The 16,995-nt window shown below is 44.0% G+C and overlaps 1 protein-coding gene across 3 annotated transcripts; it reads right to left on the bottom strand.

Moving 5' to 3' along the window:
• Positions 1-2,514: 2,514 nt before the first annotated feature.
• Positions 2,515-8,650, bottom strand: pdcl (phosducin-like). 3 transcript variants are annotated; one of them, XM_064941987.1, is made up of 4 exons: positions 8,512-8,650; positions 6,043-6,231; positions 5,630-5,811; positions 2,515-5,466 (listed from the first exon to the last, which is right to left on the bottom strand). In XM_064941987.1, exons 2-4 carry the CDS (start codon positions 6,215-6,217, stop codon positions 4,915-4,917), a joined length of 909 nt encoding a protein of 302 aa, XP_064798059.1. In that variant the 5' UTR covers positions 6,218-6,231; positions 8,512-8,650; the 3' UTR covers positions 2,515-4,914. The 3 variants fall into 3 exon arrangements, with proteins under 3 accessions (XP_064798059.1, XP_064798056.1, XP_064798057.1); XM_064941984.1 differs by lacking the exon at positions 8,512-8,650 and adding an exon at positions 8,075-8,178; XM_064941985.1 differs by lacking the exon at positions 8,512-8,650 and adding an exon at positions 8,075-8,160 and having other exon boundaries at positions 6,043-6,227.
• Between the last annotated feature and the right edge of the window lie 8,345 nt (positions 8,651-16,995).

Here is a 16,995-nt window from a genome sequence, read left to right as displayed (position 1 = left end):
TATTTGGTAAAAGACCAAGTCCATATTATGGCAAGAACAGCTCAAATAAGCAAAGATAAATGACAGTCCATCATTACTTTATGACATGAAGGTCAGTCAGTTCGGGAACATTTGAAGAACTTTGAAAGTTTCTTCAAGTGCAGTCGCAAAAACCATCAAGAGCGATGATGAAACTGGCTCTCATGAGGACCGCCACAGGAAAGGACGACCCAGAGTTACCTCTGCTGCAGTGGATAAGTTCATTAGAATTACCAGCCCAAATAAATGCTTCACAGAGTTCAAGTAACAGTAACATCTCAACTACAACTGTTCAGAGGAGACTGTGTGAATTAGGACTTCATGGTCGAATTACTGAAAAGAAACCACTACTAAAGGACACCAATAATAAGAAGATACTTGATTGGGCCAAGAAACACAAGCAATGGACATTAGACCAGTGGAAATCTGTCCTTTGGTCTGATGAGTCCAAATATGACATTTTTGGTTCCAACCACTGTGTCTTTGTGAGACGCAGAGAAGGTGAACGGATGATCTCCACATGTGTGATTCCCACCGTGAAGCATGGAGGAGATGCGATGGTGACACTGTGATTTATTTAGAATTCAAGGCACACAACCAGCATGGCTACCACAGCATTCTGCAGGAATACACCATCCCATCTGGTTTGCGGGACAATAATTTGTTTTTCAACATGACATTGGCCCAACACACTTCCAGGCTGTGTAAGGGTTATCTGCTGCATCAGATTACCTGGTCTCCACAATCACCCAACCTCAACCGAATTGAGATGGTTTGGAATGAGTTGGACAGAGTGAACGAAAAGCAGTCAAAAAGTGCTCAGCATATGTGGGAACTCCTTCAAGACTGTTGGAAAAGCATTCCAGGTGAAGCTGGTTGAGAGAATGCCAAGAGTGAGCAAAGCTGTCATCAAGGCAAAGGGTGGCTACGTTGAAGAATCTCAAATATATTTTGATTTGTTTAACACCTTTTTGGTTACATGATTCCATTTGTCTTATTTCATAGTTTGGACGTCTTGATTATTATTATTACAATGTAGAAAATAGTAAAAATTAAGAAAAACCCTTGAATGAGTAGGTGTGTCCACACTTTTGCCTGGTACTGTATGTAATTTTTTAAAATTGTTTTGGCTCTATACTCACATGATTTTGGATTTGAGATTGAATGATGAATACGAGGCGACAGTACCAAATGTCACCTTTCAGTTGAGGGTATTTGCAAATGTATTTTCTTTCTCTTACATTTGTGACTCCAAAATGACAAGACATAATAAGTTACTTTTGAGCACTGTAACTACTGTGAGGGAGGTCTACCTGGTAGTAGTTGTAGGTTTTTACATTACCCAAGATCAGTCTGTGCTTTTATTTGACCATGAGAAAAAAAGCTACTGTGTAAATACCACAATGCAGGTTTGATTGATTTGAGCCCATAGTCACTGTACAAATGACCAAGGTTGTTCTCTCTCTTGCAGGCATCAGTGCAGAGACCCATCTCCTGTTGGAGCATGCTCTGTGTGGACATGACGCCCATGGTTCAGCCAGTCCTCTCCATGTGCACCCCCCCCCCTTTTTGATAACGCTCCCCTGTATCACTGTCCTCCTGCTGGGAGCATTTTAGGCTACATTGACTGGTTGAAATTGGCTGTCATCATTGGTTGGACAATCTCTACAGGGCTTTTTGCAATCTGCAAAGGAACATATTGGTGATTAGAGAAAGCTCTTTCAGAATAATAATATGGTGCTCTTGAAACGGCAGTATTTGGGTTGCTGACTGATTGACTGATCATTTAAAATGCTTGTCTTGAAATAAGACCTTCAATCGTGTTATAATTAGTCAATGTGATATATTGTTTGGTCTGCTATGAACTATATGTAGTGAAATGTATATGCACTTTTAGTGTATTTTGAAATCACAATCACCAGAGGGGCAATGTTAAGTTTTATGCATGAAAGCTGAAAAATCAAGAGGCAGTCTTAAACAGACAAACAATATGATATTGTTAGCTTAGCATAGCGTTGAGCTTTCTATTATGTGCAATCACTGTTGTGTTGGACACAATATGGTCTGCTTCCCACTTCTCCCAAAGTGTGCACACTTCAGATCATGTCTTTAAAAGCAATGGATTGGTGTAATCATTGTCTGGAGAGTTTCTACCATTGCTGAGTTCATGACAAATTCAGTGAATGTGCACACTTTGGGAAAACGGTGGAGAATCAGAATGTAGCCTGCAGTGATTTACAAAAATGTTACTGAAAAAAAAGTGTCTGAATAAAACTTACAAACCAAACAGCTTTCATTTTTGGACTGGTAGCCTTTGCACCAGGTTGTTCAAATGTTCACTGTCAGTAAATCAGGAGCAATTGTAAGTGGTGAGCCACTTCTGAGAAAAGAAGAAAGAAAAAAGTGCGCATCATTGCCATCTTTATACCCCATAAGAAGCTGCATGCTTTGTGAATGCATACTACTACCCCTTAAAACAAAAATACACCATGTAAGTCAAATCAAGCTAGTTTATTTTATCCATAATATTAACAGGTATAAAACTAACAAAATGTCCCTTTGGACAGAACATTTTCTACAGGGTGAGCTAGTTTGATAAACATGCACAAATAAGAGACATTGGACCAGGAAAAACAACAATGCATTGTCACAATTAAAAACAAATAAGTTAAAGCTTAAACATCAAAAAATAATAATGTCTGCACATTGTAAAACAAATAATAGGTCTCAGTCTTGGTTTATTATGTAATTATTCATGTAACTAGTTAAACTAACATGATGTGTAATGAAGCATATAACTTAGGTGAATAAATATCATAATTAATAGGGAATGTATAGGTCTTTAGGTCCTGTCGATCAAAACAACGCACTTCACTAGCTGCAGGCAAATTCAAAACTGGACCTTGAAGCCAGTTCCACTGCTGTTTTTCATTATTTCCCTCTAATCGGGCATTGATTTAGACATGGGATACCATGTGGGTGCAATTGATTTCCCAGGTGGAACAGGTCATGGCTACAGAGACAGTCTTTTCACAACACTTTGATACAAAGTGATTTTTGTAGCATGTTAGGAAAGCATTTTCGCTAACCTTAACCTCAGTCTCCTAAACTGCTACGAAAAAGTCACTGCGGTATCAAAGTGCCGTGATAAGCGTTTCCCCATGACTAGAACAGATGCAGCTAATGTCAAAGTGAGATCAAAAGTTGCATGTTCGAGTGGCGTTGGGGGAATTTTTGCATTTTAGCTAACCCTAACCTAATTCTCCTAACCTGCTACGTCCATTTTTATAACCTGCTGCGTAAATTCTGCTAACCTGCAAGTAAAAGTCCCTTCTGACAATCGCTGCATCCCATCTTGTCAACCTCCAGGCTCAGATATAAATACCCCTGCATTAGGGTACTGTTTTTTGAATTAGCATTTTGCTAATATTGCCAATATGGTGTCCAGTACAACTCTATCGCCGTTTAAAACTGAGCGACTCCACAACATGAAATTACTTCCTGTAACGCCCATGACAAAATTTCACACCATCGTCAAAGGGAGTCGCAAATTTGTCAACAAGGTATTTGCGTAAAGTAATCGCATGTTAAGTTTCTCAATTTCAAACAACTCTGGCGGTATCAAGCACTGACTAGCCCAGAGATAACGTGGTAGTGGAAACCACACTATTGAATTTGAGCGTATTCAATCTGTCTTAGTTGTAGGTCAAATCACTCCTTTAAAAGTGTGTGCGCACGTAGGGGTTCTGGTCTGTCGACTGTGTGTACATAGGTGTTCTAGTCTGTCAACTGTGTGTGTGTGTGTGTGTACATAGGGGTTCTAGTCTGTCGACCGTGTGTGTACGTAGGGGTTCTAGTCTGTCGACAGTGTGCGTGTGTGTACGTAGGGGTTCTAGTCTGTCGACAGTGTGCGTGTGTGTACGTAGGGGTTCTAGTCTGTCGACCGTGTGCGTGTGTACGTAGGGGTTCTAGTCTGTCGACCGTGTGCGTGTGTACGTGTGGGGTTCTAGTCTGTCGGCCGTGTGCGTGTGTGTACGTAGGGGTTCTAGTCTGTCGACCGTGTGCGTGTGTGTACGTAGGGGTTCTAGTCTGTCGACCGTGTGCGTGTGTGTACGTAGGGGTTCTAGTCTGTCGACCGTGTGCGTGTGTGTACGTAGGGGTTCTAGTCTGTCGACCGTGTGCGTGTGTGTACGTAGGGGTTCTAGTCTGTCGACCGTGTGCGTGTGTGTACGTAGGGGTTCTAGTCTGTCGACCGTGTGCGTGTGTGTACGTAGGGGTTCTAGTCTGTCGACCGTGTGCGTGTGTGTACGTAGGGGTTCTAGTCTGTCGACCGTGTGCGTGTGTGTACGTAGGGGTTCTAGTCTGTCGACCGTGTGCGTGTGTGTACGTAGGGGTTCTAGTCTGTCGACCGTGTGTGTGTGTACGTGGGGTTCTAGTCTGTCGACCGTGTGTGTGTGTACGTGGGGTTCTAGTCTGTCGACCGTGTGTGTGTGTACGTGGGGTTCTAGTCTGTCGACCGTGTGTGTGCGCACGTAGGGGTTCTAGTCTGTCGACCGTGTGTGTGCGCACGTAGGGGTTCTAGTCTGTCGACCGTGTGTGTGCGCACGTAGGGGTTCTAGTCTGTCGACCGTGTGTGTGCGCACGTAGGGGTTCTGGTCTGTCGACTGTGTGTGTGTACGTAGGGGTTCCAGTCTGTCGACCGTATGTGTGTACGTAGGGGTTCTAGTCTGTCGACTGTGTGTGTGTACATAGGGGTTCTGGTCTGTCGACTGTGTGTGTGTACATAGGGGTTCTAGTCTGTCGACTGTGTGTGTACACATTGGGGTTCTATTCTATGTCGAATGTGTGTACACAGAGGTTATAGTCTATGTTTCTATTTAAGTGCAGGTCTGTTCTCTAGTCTATGTCAAGGTCAGAGTCATCGCTCTGTGTGATGGCGCCGTTGCGGATGGTCTTAGCGACAAGGACAGGTTTGTCCGGCAGCAGCCCATACTCTTGCAGCAGCGCCTCCACATCCACAGCATAGAAGTCCTCTCCTAGCTGGTCTGTGATGCGCACAAAGTTCCCAATCAGGTCTCCTCCTTTGTACACCAGCAGGGCTGGCAAGGCGCTGCCCCTGAACTGGGCACTGGTGCCGATAACCGACCCACGCACGCTACAGAACTTGACCAGGGGGTATTCCTGTGCCAGGCACAGCAGGCTGCCCATCATTGCCTCGCAGGCAGGCACCTCACCCTCGTAGATGTGGATCATAACCAGGCAGGCCTTGTCCTCCTTGTCCACAGCCTCCAGGAACTCCTCGCCACTGTTGAGCTCGTAGACCTGCTCGAAGCGCTTACCGCGCAACACCTTCCGGCGCATCTCCTCGATGCGCTGCTTCCTGTACTGCTGGAGGAAGTCCTCGTCATCCTCGTCTTCCTGGAGCATGTTGTACTCCTGCATGGTCATCTGAGGGATGGGGAGGACACACGAAATAACTTTTCTGAAAAACTCAATTCCTATTTAGATCTTTTATTTGTGTGCTGGCGTCCTCAACTCAAATGTATAACATATCGGTATACGGAACTATTATGCTGCAAAGCGTTCAGTATCCCCTCTCCCCTTCACTCACCTTGTGTTGGATCTTGTCCTGCATCTCTTTCTGTTTAATGGCGTCGGCTTCGTCGTCCAGGTCGGAGCGGCAGGTCATGGACAGCTTCTTGATGAGTCTCTCCATCTCCTCCTTCTGCTCCTGCTTCTGCTCCACCTTCAGCTGTTTGTACTTCCTCCAGTCATTAATCACCCCCTTGGGCCCTGCACACGTACCATCATCATCATCACTTTGGTACCACTGTGTCAATGCAGCTGCCTACAACAACACTTCTTCATAGTCATGGTTGCTAGACGACTGGGGCATCTTCAACAAAATGTTCAAATTGAAAACATTGTGTCGAACAGAGATGTTTCTCAAGCTCGGTCATGCAAAATAGAGAAGTTCTCATAAATGTATGCACTGCAACAATGTAAACCACAGGCGTGTGTTACCTGTGTTGATGGCACTACCGTCAGCGCTGTATTCTAGCTCAGGCTCCAGTACATCTGGGTTGCGGATGGTCTTGTGCTCCCCCTCGTCATCCTCCTTGTCACTTTCCTCATCCTCACTGCTGCTGTAGTAGTACTGCAGCTTCTCCCCCAGGATCTTGTCATCCAACGTTGTCATGACGTCACACCTAACTGGGGAAGAGTTCAGTTGTGAGAGAGAGGACTGGGGGCAGACAATCCCTGCAGAAAATAAATACTTGAATAGGCAAACTAATGTGGTAAGCATGATGGTGTAACATTTCAGTGTGAGTGAACCGGGGGCAACTTTGTCAGGTCATTGTGCATGCTCACTAGTCATTATACACACATTCATTCTGAAGAGTTGCATAGAATACCACTTAAAAATGTCCATTGTGAACATACTCACAGGCTACCTGGGCATTGTCATGATAGTACACCTTGCGGAATGTTTTTGTGAGTGTGGGGACTGAACTGAAACGGGATAACTTCTCAAATAACAAATAGCCTAGCTTAACTAACTAGACTAATCAAATTTAAGTATGGCTCATAGCAATGCATACACAAATGGTAAATTATATTCTGACAAGCTAATCTAGAAGGCTACATAATTTACGGGTAGAATAATAACAAGAAGGACGAGTTGCTTACGGCAATGTAGCAATGCTCCAGCTTGATCATGCCTAGATGGGATACCGTTTATCTCAAATTGACTTGAATTTGCATTTTAGCTTACCCTAACCTACCAAAAAAAAGCAGTTCTGACCAACTGCACAGCATCTAGTCAAACCCCATTTTAAAACGTCAGCCGGGAAAGAGGACGGTGGGAAATGGGTGCTTCTTGCCCTAGCCTAGTTCAACATCAGCACAATTCCCGGCCGCATTTTATGCCCACCCCACCCAAACGAGTTGTCCTTCTCCCACACAGTTCTTACCTTCCTAATAGTACTAAGCATGTGTTTGTAGGAGTTATAGTTATAAAACCGAAATGGACTTTGAAAGTAGTAACCAATATGTATGCCTCGTTTAGAAAATGCCACCAGAGGGCGTCAGAGTTTGAGGTTTTAAAACTTAGCCTAGCACACTAAGACTTTGCACTAAACACATTAGGGCATCACTTAAACCTTTTGGCAGTAGAACATGGGGCAATGAGACCATTAGGTGTACCACCTGTATTCAGAAGACAGTAATCTGCTAGGTTAACAGAAATGTAATCTCTGTGGATTAGTTTTCAGAACACGAAGCAATATTGTTGATCCGAGAGTTCTGACCTCAACCGCACTCAAGCTAACTGGCTAGTTTTCGAGATACTTCCAGACACAAATGAGAGAACACCTCACTCCGAACATTAGCAGAGCTGGCTAGGTTGTTTTCATGTTATCTAGGGCGTTGATGTTGGTAACTATGCTGCTGCAACAATTACGGGGACAGAAAAGGCACCGCGTTGTAGGATGGCCCAGCTAAGGTAAATGGTAGCTACCTACCTACTACTGACTAATTGCGCGAACTGTGAAAAATAAAGATACCCTGGGGAATGACGACAACCAACAAACGTTAGCTAGTGTTCCCTATATGATGTACATGTACTTTCACCCTGGCTCTGTGATATCGGCTTTTTGCATGGATGTTTCTAATGTAATTCAAAACCAAGCAGAGATTGCCAGCTAGGAATGACAAAAAGATAGCTCGAGAGCTAACTCTGAATAACTCGTTCAGTGCAAACGTAGCTAGCGCTCTTATTGTCATTCCTTGCTGGCATTCATTGGACCTTAACTACCAAACGAAAGTGGAAACTGGCAATCCAATTAAAGCTGGATTTCCACCAACTAGCCTAGTACTAGGCCGTCTTGACGTCTCCAACCTTTGTGGCTAGCTAGGTCAATTGAATTGTTAGCTAGATATAAGCTAGCCTGCTAACGCTCAGTGATTCTTGAATTTCCACTGGGACATTTAATTGCAGTCAAATAGTGACTTTGATATGAAGCTAGATTGACAAATAATATTATAGCGACCTTACCTTGATTGTATCAACAACTGTTTCGAATCCTACTTCCCTAGCGCAGCGTTGACAAACAAAAAAAACATTATCCGTTTTCTTCTTCACCAAATGTGTGTTGCCGAATCGCAACCAACATCAAGGTGCATACACCGCCACCTACTGTAATGGAGTGTAGGCCGGTAATTTCTCCTATCAAGCCCTTTTTCCGGTTCCTGCTCTGAAGAGTGAATTCATTACATTTTGTGACAAAAAAGTACGATCACTCTTGGCCCAGCGTCGTCCGGGTAAGGGTTTGGCTGGGGTAGTTCACTGACTTGCCAAGTTTAAGGTTACATATTTTTTATATATAAACTCATTCCCTCCCAAACTAAAAGGAGAAATCTATATTTTTTCTGGTAGGCACAATCTACCTGGCACCCCTACAAGCAAGTCAAAACCGTTACACCCTACCCTACCTGATTGCTTCAACCAAATGTAAGGCCTGTCCGGAACCGGAAATCAGAAATAGCTTCCTTTGTTAGTAAATTAGCTGCTCCTCTGTCTGTCATTCGATCGCTCCCTGTGTGCAGGCAGCTCCCTCTGCATAGACTCTACTCATGGTGGCTGTGAGTCTGAGTATCGATAGCAACAGAGCTGCTCTGCCAGAGATATTAGAGAAATGGGGAGATAGGAATCACACTTGGCAATGAAAGGAGGCATGTGTATCGCCCCACCCAGCAGACTGTCGAGCAATCACGTTCACGTTGTCTTGCTGCGTCACGCGGTTGCTAAAATAATCGTCAATCAATCCCTTTTCAAAGTCAGGGAAACGTTCCTATTTTTCTCGTAAGTACTAATTTAATGTAATTCCAAAGCTACACAATATTAAATATAGCAACTTAATTGTCTCACATCTCGGAAAATATTTGTAATGTACTTCTTGTTGACAACACTCATGCTAATGTTGATTTTTTTTAAAACTAGTGCCCAATTGACTACCATTCACTCCTTGGAGGAAAGCTATCCTTGTCACAGAATCGCCCAGAATGCATGCCCATTGACGTAGAATTGGCAACGTACATAATGGGCATTAATACGATTCTAATTGATTTTCTCCATCTCCTCAAAGGTATCTCTGGCTCTGCTCAACAAACAAAGAAACATGAGAGAGCACTTAGCTTTTAGCTACTGTCATGACTGTCCTGTGAGGATCCAATAGGTCAGATCAGCTTTGCAATAAATAACTTCAACCAGACTCCCTCTCACCGGCAGAGGGGGGAGGGAGGGAACTGGTGAGGGTTAACACCTCATGCCCTGTTGTAAATCAAGGAGAGAAGATTCAGGTCTCCCTCTCCAATGTTCACCAGAAGAATGTGCCTTTGTTTCACAGACTTTTCCCACCGAAACTCGTAACACATTCTAAAGCGATCTACTGGAACAATGTTTCTAAAAGAACATGGGAAATGGTCAGAGGCGATCTAAAGAACATTAATGACATTTCGGTTGTTATTTTGTGATGTCATTAAAAATGTTATAAAGGAAATACTGTAACTTGGAAAGTAACTCAATAAAATCTTGGAAATTGTTGTGTTTTTATATTTTTCCTCAGTATATACAGTGCATTTGGGGCGGCAGGTAGCCTAGTGGTTAGAAGCATTGGGCCATTAACCGAAAGGTTGCTCGATCGAATTCCAGAGCTGACAAGGTAAAAATCTGTCGTTCTGCCCCTGAACAAGGCAGTTAAGCCACTGTTCCTAGGCAGTCATTGTAAATAAGAATTTGTTCTTAACTGACTTGCCTGGTTAAATAAAACGTGGAAAATATTCAGACCCCTTGATTAAATAGTTTTTTCCCTCATCAATCTACAAACAATTCTCCATACTGACAAAGCAAAAACAGTTTTCTTCTAAATTTTAGCAAATGTATTAAAAATAAAAATGTCACATTTACAGAAGTATTCAGACCCTTTACTCTGTACTTTATTGAAGCACCTTTGGCAGCGATTACAACCTCAAATCTTCTTGGATGTGACGCTACAAGCTTGGCACACCTTTATTTGGGGAGTTTCTTACGTTCTTCCCTGCAGATCCTCTCAAGCTCTGTCAGGTTAGATGGTGGATTGTTGCTGCAGAGCTATTTTCAGGTTTTTCCAGAGATATTAGATCGGGTTCAAGTCCAGGCTCTGGCTGGGCCACTCAATGATATTCAGAGACTTGTCCCCAAAGCCACTCCTGCATTGTCTTGGCTGTATGCTTAGGGTCATTGTGCTGTTGGAAGGTGATCCTTCGCCCCAGTCTGAGGTCCTGAGCACTCTGGAGCAGGTTTTCATCAAGGATCTCTCTGCACTTTGCTCCGTTCATCTTTCCCTTGATCCTGACGAGTCTTCCAGTCCCTGCCGCTGAAAAACATCCCCACAGCATGATGCTGCCACCCCCATGCTTCACCGTATTTTTTATTTAACCTTTATTTAACTAGGCAAGTTAGTTAAGAACAAATTCTTATTTACAATGACAGCATACCATGGCCAAACCCTAACCTGGACGGCTCTGGGCCAATTGAGCACCACCCTATGGGACTCCCAATCACGGCCGGTTATGATACAGCTTGGAATAGAACCAGGCTGTGGTGACGCCTCTAGCACTGAAATGCAGTGCCTTAGACTGCTGCGCCACTCTGGAGCCCCCAAGGGTGCCACGTTTCCTCCAGATGTGACGCTTGACATTCAGGCCAAAAAGAGGTCAATCTTGGTTTCATCAGACCAGAGAATCTTGTTTCTCATGGTTCGAGGGTTTTTTAGGTGCCTTTTGGCAAATTCCAAGCAGGCTGTCATGTGCCTTTCACTGAGGAGTGGCTTCCATCTGGCCAAAAAGGCTTGATTGGTGGTGTGCTGCAGAGATGGTTGTCCTTTTAGGAGGTTCTCCCATTTCCACAGAGGAACTCTGGAGCTCTGTCAGTGACCATCGGGTTCTTGGTCACCTCCCTGACCAAGGCCCTTCTTCCATTTAAGAATGATGGAGTCCAATGTGTTCTTGGGGACCTTCAATGCTGCAGAAAGTTTTAGGTACCCTACCCCAGGTCTGTGCCTTGACACTATCCTGTCTCGGAGTTCTAGGGACAATTCATTCGACCTCATGGCTTGGTTTTTGCTCTGGCATGTACTGTCAACTGTGGGACCTTATATAGCAAGGTGTGTGCCATTCCAAATCATGTCTAATCAATTGAATTTACCACAGATGAACTCAAATGAAGTTATAGAAACATCTCAAGGTTGATCAATGGAAATTTAGAGTCTGAATACTTATTAGGTATTTCTGTTTAATACATGTGCAAAAATCTGTTTTCATTTTGTCATGGGGTATTTTGTGTCGATTGGTGAGGGAGAAGAAAAAAAATCAATTTTAGAATTAAGGCTGTCACTTAACAAAATGTGTAAAAGGTAAAGGGGTTTGAATACTTTCCCACTGCACTGTGTGTGTGTGTGTGTGTGTATATACATATATATAAGGCCTGATAATACATAACAATAACACATACTTTATAGTTACCTTACAATTGAAGAGCTTGGCTGAGAGTCCCCAGATGGTGGCTCCTCAACTTCCTCTTACTCCTTGATCTCATTCTCTTCATCCTCATCTTCTCTGTGTAGCTCAGCAGTAAGGGCATCTCCCTCTATGAAGGCCATGCCTTTATAGTCCTCCTCATCCTGCAGGCCTTCTGCAGCAATGACCTGCTCATCTGCTGTCATTGTCCTGCCATTCCAAATCATGTCCAATGAATTGAATTTACCACAGGAGACTCCAATCAAGTTGTAGAAACATCTCAAGGATGATGAATGGAAACAGGGTGCACCTGAGCTCAATTTCAAGTCTCATAGCAAAGGGTCTGAATACTTATGTAAATAAGGTATTTCAGTTCTTTATGTTTAATACATTTGCAAAAATGTCTAAAAACCTGTTTTCGTGGACAGGGACTGCATTATCAGCTGGCAATGGTTTCCTCTGTCTATTTCTAAAATTCAAACATAAGGACAAACAATGAAAATTAACATTTCAAATGTAAATCAGTGACAACCTCTTCAAAGAATAGCCTAAGATTGACAAATGTATATTCAGAATACACTTCAGTATATAAAAAAGGGAATCAATGAAAGTGAAAAGTTATCAATTGCAAGGTGACAAAGTTACATTTTATTATCCAAAGTTTTTCACTATAAAATTTGAGAAAGCATGTCATATAGTTGCCTGTCTGATAGTAATTAATAATATGATAATGTCTGCGTGTAAGTAGCAAAGTCACATCTGCTAGAAGAGGAGAATATTTAGTTACCAAGCTGAGCACCACAAAGTCATTATTTATAAACCATTATCACAAGGTTTAGGCTGAAACGTTACATTCATTCTTGCGTTCAAAAGCCAGAAGGCTTAATAATTTAAAGGAATCAGATCACAGATAAACAGACACCTATAATGAGATATAGCCATGTAGTCATCAAGGGATGATTTGCAATCGAGGACAGCCATTTTGTGAGCTTGTGTGGCCTACCGCCTTACGGCTGAGCCATTGTTGCTCCTAAACGTTCCCATTTCACAAAAACAGCTGTCATGACTCTACTCGCTGAGGATCCTGGCATGACCAAACTCCTCTCACCCACAGAAGAGGAGAGGGGGGAGAATAGAGTTGGGCCAGTTTTGACACCTCCCTCCTGCTCTTCAGTATCAACCAAAGGAATGCCTTTGTCCCCCAGAAGATGTTTGCCGCGAAAACTATAACACCCAAAAAGTGAATATGGAATAATATTTCTAAGATAGGAAGGGTCAGTGGGGATCTAAAGAATAGTTATGTCATATTTTTTTTCATTTTGTGATGTTATAAATTAAAAACTGCATGAACCAAATACTGTAACTTAGGAAGGAAACCCCCTTCGGCTTTCAAGTTTCCATCCAATATGATGTTAATACAATGTGAATAACTTTTTTTTGTTAAGATAGGAATGTGACTTTGGTGTTCTAATGAGATAATGGTTTTTCATGTCCTTTGCACATTTACTAAGCCACACCACGAATGAGGTCAGAAAAGTGTGTCAGTGTGATGGAACTGCCCTTTTCGACCAGAGTGCTTAAAAGGACTCGCTAAGAATTAACATGCAGACCAGCAGACGTGAAGTGTGTGCTAAACGTTTCAAATGTTTGAAACTCTGAGACCAGAAAGCGTGCAGCTGGCTACACGTTGAAATGGTTGGAAACTCTGAAACTCAACAGAAGAAGATAAAGACTTGACCTGAACATTGCCAGTCTGCAGCTGAGCATGTAAAAGTGGTCCTAGAACTTAACTAAAGACACGCAGGAGGAAGACACACAATCCCCTCTAATACAACCGTTGGTGCATCTGAAGATATGTTATATATGAACACTCCACTACAGGACCAAGACAACTACAAATAAGGATATTGTGACCTCTGGTGGACAACCAGAGCCTTACACCCACTCAGCCATTCCCCATAGAAGGATCGATTGGTTTCAACAGAGACAACGATGAAGAAAGACATCTACACGTAAATACATTACATTTCTTACCCAAACGGGTGGCGGCTCGTGTGTAAGGTATTGCAAGGTAAACTCAGCAAAAAAAGAAACGTCCTCTCAACGTCCGATCGTGCTGTGACACACCGCCCCAGACCATGACGGACCCTCCACCTCCAAATCGATGCCGTTTGAGAGTACAGGCCTCAATGTAACGCTCATTCCTTCAACGATAAACGCAAATCCGACCATCACCCCGGGGAGACAAAATCGTGATTCGTCAGTGAAGAGCACTTTTTGCCAGTCCTGTCTGGTCCAGCGACGGTGGGTTTGTGCCCATAGTCAACGTTGTTGCTGGTGATGTCTGGTGAGGACCTGCCTTACTACAACAGGCCAACAAGCCCTCAGTCCAGCCTCTCTCAGACTATTGCGGACAGTCTGAGCACTGATGGGGGGATTGTGCGTTCCTGGTGTAACTCGGGCAGTTGTTGTTGCCATCCTGTACCTGTTCCGCAGGTGTGATGTTCAGATGTACCGATCCTGTGCAGGTGTTGTTACATGTGGTATGCCACAGCGAAGACGATCAGCTGTCCGTCCTGTCTCCCTCACAGTACAGACATTGCAATGTATTGCCCCGGCCACATCTGCAGTCCTCATGCCTCCTTGCAGCATGTCTACGGCAGATGAGCAGGGACCCTGGGCATCTTTCTTTTGGTGTTTTTCAGAGTCAGTAGAAAGGCCTCTTTAGTGTCCTACATTTTCATAACTGTGACCTTAACTGCCTGCTGTCTTTAAGCTGTTACTGTTAATTATCAAATTAAATCAAATTAATTTATATAGCCCTTCGTACATCAGCTGATATCTCAAAGTGCTGTACAGAAACCCAGCCTAAAACCCCAAACAGCAAGCAATGCAGGTGTAGAAGCACGGTGGCTAGGAAAAACTCCCTAGAAAGGCCAAAACCTAGGAAGAAACCTAGAAGAACCAGGTTATGTGGGGTGGCCAGTCCTCTTCTGGCTGTGCTGGGTGGAGATTATAACAGAACATGGCCAAGATGTTCAAATGTTCATAAATGACCAGCATGGTCCAATAATAATAATAAGGCAGAACAGTTGAAACTGGAGCAGCAGCACGGCCAGGTGGACTGGGGACAGCAAGGAGTCATCATGTCAGGTAGTCCTGAGGCATGGTCCTAGGGCTCAGGTCCTCCTAGAGAGAGAAAGAAAGAGAGAAAGAGAGAATTAGAGAGAGCACACTTAAATTCACACAGGACACCGAATAGGACAGGAGAAGTACTCCAGATATAACAAACTGACCCTAGCCCCCCGACACATAAACTACTGCAGCATAAATACTGGAGGCTGAGACAGGAGGGGTCAGGAGACACTGTGGCCCCATCCGAGGACACCCCCGGACAGGGCCAAACAGGAAGGATATAACCCCACCCACTTTGCCAAAGCACTGCCTCCACACCACGAGAGGGATATCTTCAACCACCAACTTACCATCCTGAGACAAGGCCGAGTATAGCCCACAAAGATCTCCGTCATGGCACAACCCAAGAGGGGGCGCCAACCCAGAAAGGAAGATCACATCAGTGACTCAACCCACTCAAGTGACGCACCCCTCCTAGGGACGGTATGAAAGAGCCCCAGTAAGCCAGTGACTCAGCCCCTGTAATAGGGTTAGAGGCAGAGAATCCCAGTGGAAAGAGGGGAACCGGCCAGGCAGAGACAGCAAGGGCGGTTCGTTGCTCCAGAGCCTTTCCGTTCACCTTCCCACTCCTGGGCCAGACTACACTCAATCATATGACCCACTAAAGAGATGAGTCTTTAGTAAAGACTTAAAGGTTGAGACCGAGTTTGCGTCTCTTACATCGGTAGGCAGACCGTTCCATAAAAATGGAGCTCTATAGGAGAAAGCCCAGCCTCCAGCTGTTTGCTTAAAAATTCTAGGGACAATTAGGAGGCCTGTGTATTGTGACCGTAGCGTACGTGTAGGTATGTACGGCAGGACCAAATCAGAGAGATAGGTAGGAGCAAGCCCATGTAATGCTTTGTAGGTTAGCAGTAAAACCTTGAAATCAGCCCTTGCCTTGACAGGAAGCCAGTGTAGGGAGGCTAGCACTGGAGTAATATGATCAATTTTTTTGGTTCTAGTCAGGATTCTAGCAGCCGTATTTAGCACTAACTGAAGTTTATTTAGTGCTTTATCCGGGTAGCTGGAAAGTAGAGCATTGCAGTAGTTTAACCAAGAAGTGACAAAAGCATGGATGAATTTTTCTGCATCATTTTTGGACAGAAAGTTTCTGATTTTTGCAATGTTCCGTAGATGGAAAAAAAGCTGTCCTTGAAATGGTCTTGATATGTTCTTCAAAAGAGTTCTTCTAACCGTGGCCCCTGCATAAAGGCGTTTCAGACCCGCAACGTGAATTGGGGACCAAGGTCAGAAACTATGTCCTCCGGAAGCGGTAGGTAGAACAGAGAGAGGGATAAAACAGCAGGATTTAGTGAATCAGAATCTGTCAATAACAACCATAATAGTGGTAAAAACCCATCAGAAAGAGGGATATCAGTTACAAAGTCTATGTGACCAAGATGTGGCCAAGGCCGCTGAGGCACGGGAAGTAGTTTCCCTGCTGGAGCGTTCCGGGGAGATTTAGATTGGGTACATACGGAGCATGAGTTGACATAGTGGGCGATGTCCTGTGCCAAGGTGGGGCACCAATACTTATCGGAGAGGGATTGGATGGTGCGAGTGATCCCTGGATGTCCAGCAGCGAGGGATGTGTGTACCCGGGTCAACAGCCGATCTCTCAACCCCGTGGGTACGTACACTACCGTTCAAAAGTTTGGGGTCACTTAGAAATGTCATTTTTTCCCAAGAAAACATACATATGAAATGAGTTGCAAAAAGAATGGGAAATATAGTCAAGACGTTGATGTGTCCTTCAAAATTTGCTTTTGTCAAAGAATCCTCCATTTGCAGAAATTACAACCTTGCAGATGTTTAACATTCTAGTTGTCAATTTGTTCAGGTAATCTGAGGAGATTTCACCCTATGCTTCCTGAAGCACCTCCCACAAGTTGATTGGCTTGATGGGAACTTCTTACGTACCATACGGTCAAGCTGCTCCCACAACAGCTCAATAGGGTTGAGATCTGGTGACTGTGCTGGCCACTCCATTATAGACAGAATACCAGCTGACTGCTTCTTCCCTAAATAGAAGCATAGTTTGGAGCTGTGCTTTGGGTCATTGTCCTGTTGTAGAAGAAAATTGGCTCCAATTAAGCGGCGTCCACAGGGTATGGCATGGCGTTGCAAAATGGATAGCCTTCCTTCTTCAAGATCCCGTTTACCCTGTCACCTCTCTCACTTTAGCACTACCAAAGCTCTCCCAGACCATCACATTTCCTCCACCATGCTTGACAGATGGCGCCA

Source organism: Oncorhynchus masou, chromosome 28 (genome assembly GCF_036934945.1).
Source record: "Oncorhynchus masou masou isolate Uvic2021 chromosome 28, UVic_Omas_1.1, whole genome shotgun sequence".
Classification (NCBI taxonomy): Eukaryota; Metazoa; Chordata; class Actinopteri; order Salmoniformes; family Salmonidae; genus Oncorhynchus; species Oncorhynchus masou.
Note: the sequence above shows the minus strand (reverse complement) of the source record. Positions and strands in the feature narration are given on the sequence as shown.